This window comes from Erpetoichthys calabaricus, chromosome 1, assembly GCF_900747795.2.
Source record: "Erpetoichthys calabaricus chromosome 1, fErpCal1.3, whole genome shotgun sequence".
NCBI lineage: Eukaryota > Metazoa > Chordata > Cladistia > Polypteriformes > Polypteridae > Erpetoichthys > Erpetoichthys calabaricus.
In genome coordinates this window covers 213,235,829-213,248,960 of record NC_041394.2, presented here as the reverse complement: position 1 = coordinate 213,248,960, position 13,132 = coordinate 213,235,829, and the positions used below count along the sequence as shown (strand labels likewise).

Below are 13,132 nucleotides of genomic sequence, written 5' to 3'. Positions count from 1 at the left end.
AAACCAAAGAAAACAATCTGACAGTGCATCAGTATATTCAAATGAAAATACTGAAAATAAATAAACAAAAATTAACAATATTACAAATTATCTAAATCTGCTTCTTAAATTTTACAATGAAGATTACCTCAAATCAGGGCCTACAGATTATTAATAAGTTCCTCAACATACTTTAAGTCAAGTTTCTAAATAACCTGTAGTAATTTAATTGCCTGAAGTGATTTAGAAAATATTTCAACAACTTAATTAGCAGCCATCCAAATTGAAAAAATCATGTAAGAAAACGCTGTGCTGACATATCTCATTGCATTCATCTGTCAAGTATTCAAATGAAAAGGGCCATGTCTATGTAAAGTCTGTACTGGTATAGGCAATGATATCACTCTAATGTGATGAGTGTCCAGTGAACACTACTGCTTCTGGAGAGAAAGATATCTCAAGACAAGACTCCAGATATCAGATATATAGTTTTGGGAAGCAAACTGCAGATCAACTTTGTGCTCTCATAAAAAGTCAAAAAATCAAAATTTACCTTCATATTGCATTGTATAAAATAATTATTCGTATATATTACTAATTCACTTGTCGTTGAATGGAAAAGCACCAAAAACTCAAACATGCAGACTCCTAAATATTTTTTTCCCCCAGAGTAGGTGGTTTATTGTAACTGAATATACTGTGCTTTATGCCACTATCTCAAGAATTCTTCATTATCCAATAATTTAACAGCTACTTTTTTCATTTGACAGCACTGTGAAATCACTTTGTTCTTCATAGTGAAGCACAATTTAAATGGAGAATGCCATTAAAACCTTGACAAGTCATTTGTGTCTTACATTTATAAAATTAATGATGCATTAGTCAACACCTACAGAAAAAAACACTGAATAGATAAATACAATAGTATGGATTGAATCACTCACTATGTTTTGAGCTTTATAGAAAATGTTTGATAGATGGTCTGTAGCATTTTTGAGAAAAAGTGGTGAATAAGCAGCTCTTCAGTTTACAGAAAACAGAAATAAATTTCATATTAATTAACACATAAGTTTTTCAATTAAGAACTAGATGAGAATTCAATATACAAAATCAACTTGTAGCAAGAATAAAATGTAACTAAGAATTTAAAAGCAAGAGTAATGGTCTATACCATTTAATATCACATGACAAATGAGGTTATGTTAAAGATAAGCCCTACAAATATTATCTACATAGATTAAAATAAAATGTGAAAATAGTATTTTCTTTTTATGTTGTTTCAATTATGCATACTGTATATCAAAAATTATATTTGTCTTTTCTAGTAATTCTTCATTTCCAAAAACACTTTTCAAGGGTACTATTACAGGACTATAACTAATAAAATACCAGCCACATAACCACAGTGCCACACATAAATTAAACTTTTAAACAGATATTGAAGAGGCCAGAGTTCCATCTTCTAATACTACGGGGCTCTGTCCCCTGCTCACTTTATTCGGCAACCCTCGGGCTGGCGCTACGCTCAAGCCACTTTGCGATTCTGCCACTCGCGTATGGGGATGTGGATGTACAATTTAAATGGGAATTGTTTCATATGCATAACAAAACTATTTTACATTACAGCGAGGAATTAACCATATTAAAAAATAATAAAACTTTAGAATTTGAAAGTAAATTAAGCTTCATGTTGTGTTAAGTTTTTCATTGCGTTATACAATTTCATTCTGTTTGGCTTTGAAATTAACACACAAATATTTTTTAAACTTACACTTTAACTATAAAGCTTCAGTAAAAACAATTTTTTTTTATTAAATTTTCATCAATATCGCATTGAATTTTGATTCTGTGTTTGGACGCACATTGTGACAATGCAACATATAACTGCCCGGGAGAGAATTTTGTTTCTTTCTCTCTAATAAATAAATCGACTTTTTCAAATGTCTGTCTCTGTGATTTGTTAATTGTCTTTGCAAAAGCTATTCTAATGGGAAACGGTTAACGTTTTAATGCGAATGGCATATCAAGATCTCCTTTGTTGTCTAATGTTATCTGGGGAAGATGTACTACATTACCTTTCTTGGATACATCTTTCTTTCATCAGTAATTCAGGCGGTGTAAGACCGGACGGTGTTAACGGTTGTAGTTATTCTTCGGAATATTGTAAGTTGATGTTTTCATCTTCCGCACGATAACCACCAACTGTTTCAGCACAGTCTATTGGTACACATTTAACAAATCTGCAGTGTAACCAATCGACAATCTTCACGTTAATTGATTGACTTCATCATTTCTCGGTGGTAGGATTGCCCGTGTACTCATTTCTTCTGTTGATATCCCTTCCGGATGAAATTCATGAATAGGATTTGGGCCTAATACGTTTTCTTTAATTGGGAACTTATAAATTTTTCCGTTTTCCTCACTTTTAAGAGCTGAGAAAGCAGGAAATGCATCTGTCAAAAATATTCACATGTGTGTGTTTGAATATGGTTGAGAGGACGGTGTGACTTGAAACAATCTCTTGTAAAAAGTCTTGTCACAGGATTTTTTTATATTATAGAGAGATTTACCATGTCAAAGAATGAGTCAAATGTCTCTGAAGGGAACTGAAGAGAAAAAGGGAAACTAAATGGGTATTCATTTACAATATCTCGTCAATCAATCTTATCTCTTCATTAATAAAACAACATCTTCTGCATCATAGTGTACCGGGTAAAACTTTACTCTCCCACAAACACATTATGGAAAAAGTAATTAGGACTGTCACTGTTCGTAAATCTGTGAATTTGCATTCTAGTTGTGGTAAACATTTACATTTAAAATATTACAGAATATGATTTAATTCTAAGTGTTCAGAAAAGTCAAGATTGTCAAATGTCAATTATGCCTAAATTTGTTTTTGCTGTTGCAATATGCACATGGGGAGATTTTCAGACCAGCCAGATATAAAAATATATAAAATATAAAAGATGATATACTACATGAATTAAAACTTTCCATGTGTTAATTCTCAGCTTTCTGAATAGCTGTTGTACCAGTGTTGCCAGGTCCAAGGTTTTCCCACTCTATCAGGCTATTTTTGATCGGCATCCGCAGCATAAAAGGGCTTTCGCGGGGTGCATTTTTTGCGGCTACTTTTTTAAAACAATTTGCAGTATTGTGGGCTATTTTTCAACCCAATTCTTTGGATTATTTCCATGTTTTTCATCCATCTGACTCCCCTTCCCCTGCTATTTGCATGTGTATATTTGCATTATCGTTGTAAAAATCTCTGTTGTGTGATGATACATACCCATTCCATCACTCACAAATATCTCTGGGGTCCATGGGACTTTGATGGTACGTACCTAATCCTTCCATTCCCGACACTAATGACGTCACAAACTGCATACTCCAGGTTGTCCTGCCTACCAAGAGCCTAGCAATCCTACATCACAAACAGCACCAAAAGATGACAAACATAATAAAAACAAAACTACGCAGCAAGAAGACATATGTCATAAATAACACCATCAAAAAAAAACTATAAATTCCTTGACAATTAAAACCAACAAAATGACATCTTCATTATATTTAGAGGCCAAGAAAAAACCTGTAATAATTTAAAACAAAGTCTAGATCATGACAGAAACCCACCATATTATTATTTCTAGATTAATACAAGATATGTTGTATTTTTTTTCTTGGTCATCTTTTCTCCTTCCTTCCATTTTTAACTATGATTATTGTCCCAAATTTTCATTTTGCTAGTGCGCTACTCCCATTCAATCTGCCCTCCTACCTAATATTGGTCTAAGGTCAGATACTTACATTCCAACTTCACCTGGAATGGTAGAGGACTTTCAAATTATTAAGCACTCCACATTATTTCTTAACAAGTCAGATATAGTGGAGGTTACAGGCCAGTAGTGGCTGTGTGATGGTGTGGTAACATACATTAGGGCCCCCACTACCTACTGCAAAATGTCTGAATGGTAATGCGTTTCTGAACATCATTGGTGACCTAGTTTATTCCTTCATGCCTACAGTTTACCAACACTCAGCATTTCAGTACACAATGTCACAAAGCACTGAATGGGAATATAACAGGTTTTCATTGATCCACTGGCCTGACTAGTCCCCAGATTGAATCCCAATGAAGCATCTTTGGGATGAGTTGAAACAGACCATTTACATTAAGACTGTGAAACTGACCATCATTTCCACATGGTATAACATTCCTGAACAATAAATCCAATATCTTGAAGAATCCATGCCCTGTCCAATCTACACTATTCTGACGACCAAAGAGGGTGAAACACACTACTAGATATGTGTACCTAATAAACTGGCACCTAAGTGTATTCTCAAAGCAAATGCATTTACAGAAAACCTTATGTTACTGTTGGATAAACTATGAATGCCCAAAGAAGTGGCCAGCACTTGAACAAATAGGTTACTAATTATTCTTAATTAAAAATGCTTAGATGAAGCCCAGCCTGAAATAAACCTTAATTAAGTTTTGCTTGCATATCATATAGTAACTGTATAAATTTGAATTACATAAAATTAATAATAATAATAATAATAACAACAATAAACACTATTCTTTGCAGAAAGACTTATGATTTCTAGCCTTATAACCAACCATTCAATGAGAACTTTCAGACAGCCATTCTTATACTAGCTGGGGGAAATTTCACCTTGGGTGATTCCACATGCAGCAAAACAATGTATCATGGTGACTGTAGTAGAGAAGACAGGAAATTATTTGGTACAGTAGGCAAGTGGGACAAACACCGATTCAAATTTAACATCCCTGGAAATTAATATAAGCTGCTATTACTGTTAAAATATTCAAATATTTTCTTAATAAACTCTTATTTACATCCAACTTAACAATACAAATTAAATTAATAACATGTAGGATTTCTTATTCTTGCCCTCTGTTATCATTGAATGTTACTCTCATACAATTTCTGGACCTTTGTCACTGTACTTGCTTGGTAGGCTGCATGGTTCACCATTTTTCCATTGCTCTTCCTAGTCCCAATTTCCCAACTAGGAGTTTAGTGGCTATCTGGGTTTCCCTAATCTCAGGTCAAACTCTATGTTAGTTTTTTTCCCGCATTTTATTACCCATATACATTTAAAACTTAACATCGCTTAAAAATATTTTACCATTAACGGCCAAAACTTGGCATTAAACTTCAAATATATTTTTCTTTCAGTAGTACACATTGTTTATAGGCAGTCTGCAATTTCACTGCACTTTTTAGATTAACTGGTAACTCCAGATCGGCCTGGTGTAGGTGAATGTGGAAGAATATTTGAGTGTACCCTGTGTTAAATGGCCATCCAACCCAAGTTTGGCTCCTACCTTGTGCTCAATGCTGCTTGTCCCAACAACCTTTAAAGGATAAATAGGGAATAAACAATGGATAGATGTATTGTTAGATGTTGCTGTATAAATTGGCTGCTGAATTCATAAATCAATTGTCAAAGTCAAGGAAAGAGAAATGTATGCAAGAGATGTATTTCAGCTTCTGTTGATTCAAAATATCCTAGCATTACCAAAAATCCTCACTTTAAGACAAAAAGTGGCAGTTAAGCATTTCAAATATACAGTGCACCCGGAAAGTATTCACAGCGCATCACTTTTTCCACATTTTGTTATGTTACAGCCTTATTCCAAAATGGATTAAATTAATTTTTTTCCTCAGAATTCTACACACAACACCCCATAATGACAACGTGAAAAAGTTTACTTGAGGTTTTTGCAAATTTATTAAAAATAAAAAAATTGAGAAAGCCAATGTACATAAGTATTCACAGCCTTTGCCGTGAAGCTTGAAATTGAGCTCAGGTACATCCTGTTTCCCCTGATCATCCTTGAGATGTTTATGCAGCTTAATTGGAGTCCACCTGTGGTAAATTCAGTTGACCGGACATGATTTGGAAAGGCACACACCTGTCTATATAAGGTCCCACAGTTCACAGTTCATGTCAGAGCACAAACCAAGCATGAAGTCAAAGGAATTGTCTGTAGACCTCCGAGACAGGATTGTCTCGAGGCACATATCTGGGGACGGTTACAGAAAAATTTCTGCTGCTTTGAAGGTCCCAATGAGCACAGTGGCCTCCATCATCCGTAAGTGGAAGAATTTCGAAACCACCAGGACTCTTCCTAGAGCTGGCCGGCCATCTAAACTGAGCGATCGGGGGAGAAGGGCCTTAGTCAGGGAGGTGACCAAGAACCCGATGGTCCCTCTGCCAGAGCTCCATAGGTCCTCTGTGGAGAGAGGGGAACCTTCCAGAAGGACAACCATCTCTGCAGCAATCCACCAATCAGGCCTGTATGGTAGAGTGGCCAGACGGAAGCCACTCCTTAGTAAAAGGCACATGGCAGCCCGCCTGGAGTTTGCCAAAAGGCACCTGAAGGACTCTCAGACCATGAGAAAGAAAATTATCTGCTCTGATGAGACAAAGATTGAACTCTTTGGTGTGAATGCCAGGCGTCACATTTGGAGGAAACTTGGCACCATCCTTACAGTGAAGTATGGTGGTGGCAGCATCATGCTGTGGGGATGTTTTTCAGTGACAGGGACTTGGAGACTAGTCAGGATAAAGGGAAAGATGACTGCAGCAATGTACAGAGACATCCTGGATGAAAACCTGCTCCAGAGCTTTCCTGACCTCAGACTGGGGCGACGGTTCATCTTTCAGCAGGACAACGACCCTAAGCACACAGCCAAGATATCAAAGGAGTGGCTTCAGGACAACTCTGTGAATGTCCTTGAGTGGCCCAGCCAGAGCCCAGACTTGAATCCGATTGAACATCTCTGGAGAGATCTTAAAATGGTTGTGCACAGACGCTTCCCATCCAACCTGATGGAGCTTGAGAGGTGCTGCAAAGAGGAATGGGCGAAACTGGCCAAGGATAGGTGTGCCAAAACTTGAGGCTGCAATTGCTGCCAAAGGTGTATTGCCAAAGTATTGAGCAAAGGCTGTGAATACTAATGTACATGTGATTTCTCAGTTTTTTTATTTTTAATAAATTTGCAAAAACCTCAAGTAAACTTTTTTCACGTTGTCATTATGGGGTGTTGTGTGTAGAATTCTGAGGAAAAAATGAATTTAATCCATTTTGGAATAAGGCTGTAACATAACAAAAGGTGGAAAAAGTGATGCGCTGTGAATACTTTCTGGATGCACTGTATTTGTCCATTGGCTATACTGTAAATGTATTTATATTTGGTTGAATTTTAATGTAAAAGCGGTCTGATAACTGCACGCACAGTGTGTTGTGTCTTAACCTGTGAATCCATGAAAGATGTAATCTTAATAGCATACTCTTCATTACAAAAGTACTTTGCTTTAATACCATTATGCTGCTATGCTTGACTCCAGATTTCAGCAAATCTATAATGCACCTCTGCAGCAAAAATGAAAGCTAGAGATTTAATTTTTTGTTTATCAAACATATAGTTAACCTGCATCATTTGAAATTACTCAGCATGGATCCTATCTGATTGATTTATGTCTTGTAATGTTCTAGCACAGTCTAATTTTCTATTACCTCATATACTCCAAAGTTTAGGTGGCTTCCAACTCTGGTCCTGAAATGTTACCATGGCTGCAGATTTTCATTCCAACCCATTTCTTAAGTAGTGACCAATTTTTGCTGATAATTAACTTCTTCCTTAATTTTAATGACTTACCCTTTAAGACTCAGACTCAAAAAATTTTAAAACGTCTGATGTGGCAGAATGACAGCACTAACAAGCCACAGATAATGGGTTTAATTAACAACAGGAATTGGTTGGAGTGAAACTGGTTTAAGTTTGAAGCCCCAACTTGTCTGGTCAGCTGTTGGCTCACTTCATATCTTGTTCCTGTTTGGGTGCCATTTAAGGAAACAGTAAAGCATTTCAGAGGACTAAACCTGAGAAAACAAGTAAATTAAAATGAAGGGAAAAAACAAGTAAATTAAAATGAAGGGGAATAGATGTTAATTAGCAAAAACTACTCAATAAGTAAGAAAAGGGTTATAATGAAAGCCTACAGCCACAGTAGCACTCCAGGACTGGAGTTGAAGACCCTGCTCTAAACAGTTCTACCACTACTACTACTACCACCACTGCTAAAAAGATACATTAAGTATCAGAACTACCACATTTGTTACCTTTTTGCTTTATACTATATCATTGTCTTTATGTCCCACTGCAACTGGAACACTGTTTTGTAGGTGAGATAAACTGTAAGGTGATGGCCTTTTTCTATCAGCTGTGAAAATTTTGTTTTGTCTAATGGTTATCTGTAGCATAATGAAAACAAATCTATGTATCACAGAACCTTGTGAAGTATACTCAGAAAGGCATTATATAAAAGACTGCTCACGGGAGAGTGTGCAATCAAAATTTAAAGTCATGATTCTTATAAATGAGACATAAGAAAGCAAGCGCAGAATGATAAACAATTTTACAGAATTTTAAAATAAATTCATACTCTAGGACTTAGAACTTAAAAAACATAAAAAAACAAAACAGTACAGTTAGTTGTGAGTGATAAAATTAAAAATAATAATTGAATGGGGAAAAGGGAATACAAGACAAGAACATACAAACAAAATACATAAAGAAAAATAGTAAAAATAGATTAAATATTAATAACATTTAACAGAAAATTAACAAAGACACTTTGATTATAGATGACACAGGCTCATGTTGAATATCTTAAAAAAATCAACTGTGAACTGCCTCACAATTATTCAACAAGAGAATAAAGAACATCCTGATTTTAAAAAAAAATGTACGTAAGAAACTTTATCTTTCCACCCTGCATTGTTGCAATGCCTGTGTTGAAGTAAAGCCCAAGTCCACAGACCCCTTTTACTACTGTATGTTTTCATTGATCCTTGAAGTTTGAAAAGACTAGCTGGCTTGAATGTGATCCAAGTTTCTGTTGCCTTCTAAACTATAGGATCTGTTAGGCAACAGAGTGACATTAGACCTACGGAAGCTCACAAGGAAATAAAAAAGGAACTGGATAGATAAACATAATCTGTGCAGTAAAAAAATAAAGAGATAAGGATGAATATCAAAATAATTAAACAAGTATGCAAAATATTTACCCAACTGTTCATTTTCCAACCTGCTAGCCTAGATAAGTACTGTATGAAGAATTTGTTTTTCATGCTTTAGTCCTCTCTATGCATAAAGATCAAATAAGCTCACTCCTTTGACAATGCTGACATTGAATATAAGCATATATTATTTAAGCATTTTCATTGCCACAGCTGCACAGCATGTACAATCAAGAAAACAGAAAAGAGATAAAAAGAAATATTGCTGCATGTGAGCCCGCTATTCAAAGCCTTCTGTTTCCATGCCTATTGGAAACATTTTACATATATTAACATTTCAATGTCAAAGTCATTCTAACACAGATCTCTATAAATGTGCCTCCCTCTGTAAAACAGGAGGTTTTAAATGTCTCCCAAATTATTATGTGATTTTTTCATGCAAAATTAGTCAAAATACTATCCTTAGTTATGACATGAAACAGTGACATTACCCTAGTAATCAATGCACAAAAGTATACACATCAAGTTGTAATAACAAATAATGCTGTCATAATATAAAGACATAGTTGCATATACCATATTTCTTTACCTATGTTGTTCTAGGTACCAAAATGATTTGAATGCAATCAAAAATAAAAGTTCTCTCAAATGTTAGGTATTTTGAACATACAAAAGGGTTTAACAACATTGAAACTGAAACTGTAGAAACTGTTCATTTTTATCTACTGTATGTGTCACAATGAAAGCTTCTGTCTAGTCACTTTTATCCATTATCTAAAGGTCAGGTGCTATTTAGATTAACCTAATATAAGGAGGGAGTAAAATGGATGGAATCCTTATTGCTCCTCAATGAAGTGTTGCTTTTTAGACAAACATCATTATTTTAAACTACCACCAATAAGAAATGCTTGCCATGCCATGAACACTAACATAATGTTAGCATGAGAGTTCTCATTGGCAAAATTCATTTCTTATATTGTAAACCAATTACTGACCTTAAAATATTATCTTGGGTTACTCTTAACACTGCCTGTTATATTGGCCGTGGGAAAGACTTCCCTAGGCAGTCCAGTCTAATGTCACTAGCTCTGTGATTCACAAAAAGTGGTCCACAAATAAGATTCAACTGGTCCTTGATGCAGCAATCATATCTAAGGAAAGAGGTTTAAATCACTCAGACACATTACCTTGTTATGTACTTAAAAATGCTTACAGCTCATTCACATAAAAGCCTTACTTACCAACTTATAGTATATCATAGCGTGAAGATTGTACTGTTAAACCAGTTCATCTGTAATGAATTTAAAGGCTTTGCACTTTCTTCTTGTATTTCTGTGCATTACACTCATGCTGTATCCAGGTCATGTTAATATTAAATTTTTGCAGCACAGAGATTAACAGTTTAACCTTTCCTTTATTCAGTGATATGTATTATTTTGTTAACATCAGGATGCTTTCTGGTCTTCACACTCCTATTTAAACTTCACTGCTGCTCTCATATAGAATATGTCTAAAACAGCCGATACAATTACTCCATCCAATTTCGGACTAGTGTCTTTTACTACTCTGCATCTATTCACACATAATGATCACTCTCTTTTTTCTTTACTATTGTTATTGTAATATTCAAATTTAGAACGTTCACATTCCTAAGTAAAGTTCCCAACAGTTCTGGACCTGGGATCTAAACCCAGCATCTTGATCAATAAAGCAGTAAATAGACAGACAGACAGAACTTTATTTGTTCCCAGACTGAATTTTTTCTTTTTTTTTTTTTACAGAAGCCCTTTAAATAAACACATACATACATACATAGATGCTTTGGACTGAACACACACCAGAATGATTACATGTCAAGATGTGAAGGATGTCACTTTCCACATTAAAGGAATGTAGTCTTCTATAGAAAAACAGCCTGCTCTACCATCTCTTTAATATGGATCCCCAAGTACTTGTAGGAATGGACCACATCTCTCTATCCACTCCTTGAATAGTGAGCAGACATAGAGTCTCTTTGGTGAGGTGAAAGTCAATAGCTCTGAACACTACACAAACATGTCACCACTTGAAAAAATACATTTTTATTCTTAATTCATTTTAACAATGCCTTTTGTGTTGTGGTGTTGTGTTGACATCATGCTAGGCTGCTCTGACCGGACTATTCATCTTTAAGCAACTTTTTTCCGGTATCTCGTAGGGTATCACCCGGCCAGTCATCTACTAAAATTCTTCTTCTTCTTCTTTCGACTTGCTCTAAGAAGTGGCATTTGCCCTGTATTTTTAAATGCACAAAGTGATCCTTACTCCGTAACGCTTTGAGAACCGCTGGTCTAATAGATTGGACGATAGGTTTTATACCATGTTTCACTCATCTTCGCTGACCAGGTCCTAGTGCTTTAGATGTTGAAACATGAAATCAAATTTTTGTCACATTGAAATTATAAGTCACATTAGACAAATGCTAAATCTATGAAAAACACGCATTTACTCATTATAAAAGGTGTCAACAGCTTGAACGGGGCTTGAACACCAGATGTACATCTCATCGCTGTCCCAGAAAATGAACACTGGGGGAACTCTCGAGATACAGGATGGGGTTTCACGTAATCGCCGGCTATGTGGAGCATTCGGTCGTAAGTGCATATACATACATACTCGCACAACGCATGTGTGATCTCACAAGCTATTTTAAAGTAAGCCTCAAACGCTTCAAGCATTTGTGTTTGTAACACTTGCTGTCTTTCTTAAATACATGCGCTTGTTTTAAGTCGGCTAGTGCACCTGGAATTCACAAATGTCCTCAATGAAACGGCGGGTGTGTTTCATGCCATTCCTTTACTAATGAACCCTTATCATGCTTGCCATACAAAAACGTAACGGCAATGGAAATGTGTGCCCCAATACGCTTTCAAGTCCTGAGACCGACCGTGACTTTTTATAAGTCCAAGCCCCGCACTCAGGCGCTTGGCACCGCTGAGTTCGTCGCAGTTGACGGGACGCCGTATTTTTAGCAGCAGCTCGGACCTGTCACAATACATCAACTCAAATTAGACATGCTTTCCTGAGACAAGCGCGGCACGCTGACACAATTTGAGACGGCATGTGAAATAAAACACATTTCGACACATTAAAAACAAAACAAAAAATCACCTCTGATTCTCTGCGCTGGTTCCTGAGCGGTTCCTTCGGTTTGAGCGGTGCTTTTTGTTTGTTGCTGTTGTTATTGTTGTTAGTCCCATCCATTTCGGTTTGCCTGAGGGAGTCGGTTGGTATCCGCTGCATTTCAGCAGCTGAAGCATTTGGACACTTAAAACTGTCACATTGCAGTCCGCTGGGGAGCGTGAGCCTAGGAGATACGGCCCCTTTCACGTGATTGGCTACTTATTTTCTAAAGGTGGAGAAGGGCTGGACTTCTGCACCACGCGTTTCTGGTTGGCTAAATTAAATGCCAATTTCGTGCGAAGGGCGGAGTGCGCCTTAGAGATTCGGTTCCTTGCGAGTAAAACGGTGAAGCTGCAAGTGACCGCTAATTTGATGTGGGGGCATCTACTTGATTTAACAGGCACTAAATCTCGATTCTGTATAGTATTTTTATAGAATATCATTTAGCTAACATATCCGCAAAAAGACTTCTGCTTAAGGACTGTAGCAGCATGCCTGAAATGTGTTTTATTTTCAGCATGTGTTGAGAGAACTGGGTCAGATTTTTGGGGGGAAAAACTCCTATGTGGCTGTAAGCGACTACTCACACTGAAAGGTAATTTGATTATGATAGTACAGAATAAGGTTTGAATTTATATGTTAACATATCCAGTCATCAATCCGGACTAAAATGGTTGATATTGACGGCTGCTGTTGCTGCACGTTTTTAGTAAAAAACCAAACCCACAATGAGAGATTAATTCATGTCTGTAACTAAATGTCTGGCAAGAAAGGCAATTCTTGCACAGTGTGGCATTTCCTTGTATAAGTAATGTATAGGTTTTTAATTTGTTTTCAGCTAATCCAGTGCTTACTCTTTATACCAGTGACTACACCTTTGAAAAACCATCTATTTTTTAAACCTTTTCAGTTTAAGCAAACGGAGAT

The 13,132-nt window shown here is 36.2% G+C and overlaps 1 protein-coding gene across 2 annotated transcripts in view; it reads right to left on the bottom strand.

Moving 5' to 3' along the window:
* strip2 (striatin interacting protein 2) overlaps window positions 1-12,386 on the bottom strand; it is a 173,651-nt gene extending 161,265 nt beyond the window's left edge. For both annotated transcript variants that reach the window (XM_051923656.1, XM_028811371.2), the window contains exon 1: window positions 12,194-12,386. In XM_051923656.1, the coding sequence (XP_051779616.1) occupies window positions 12,194-12,325 (132 nt within the window). In that variant the 5' untranslated portion in view covers window positions 12,326-12,386. The remainder of the gene's footprint in view (window positions 1-12,193) is intronic.
* Window positions 12,387-13,132: the final 746 nt, after the last annotated feature.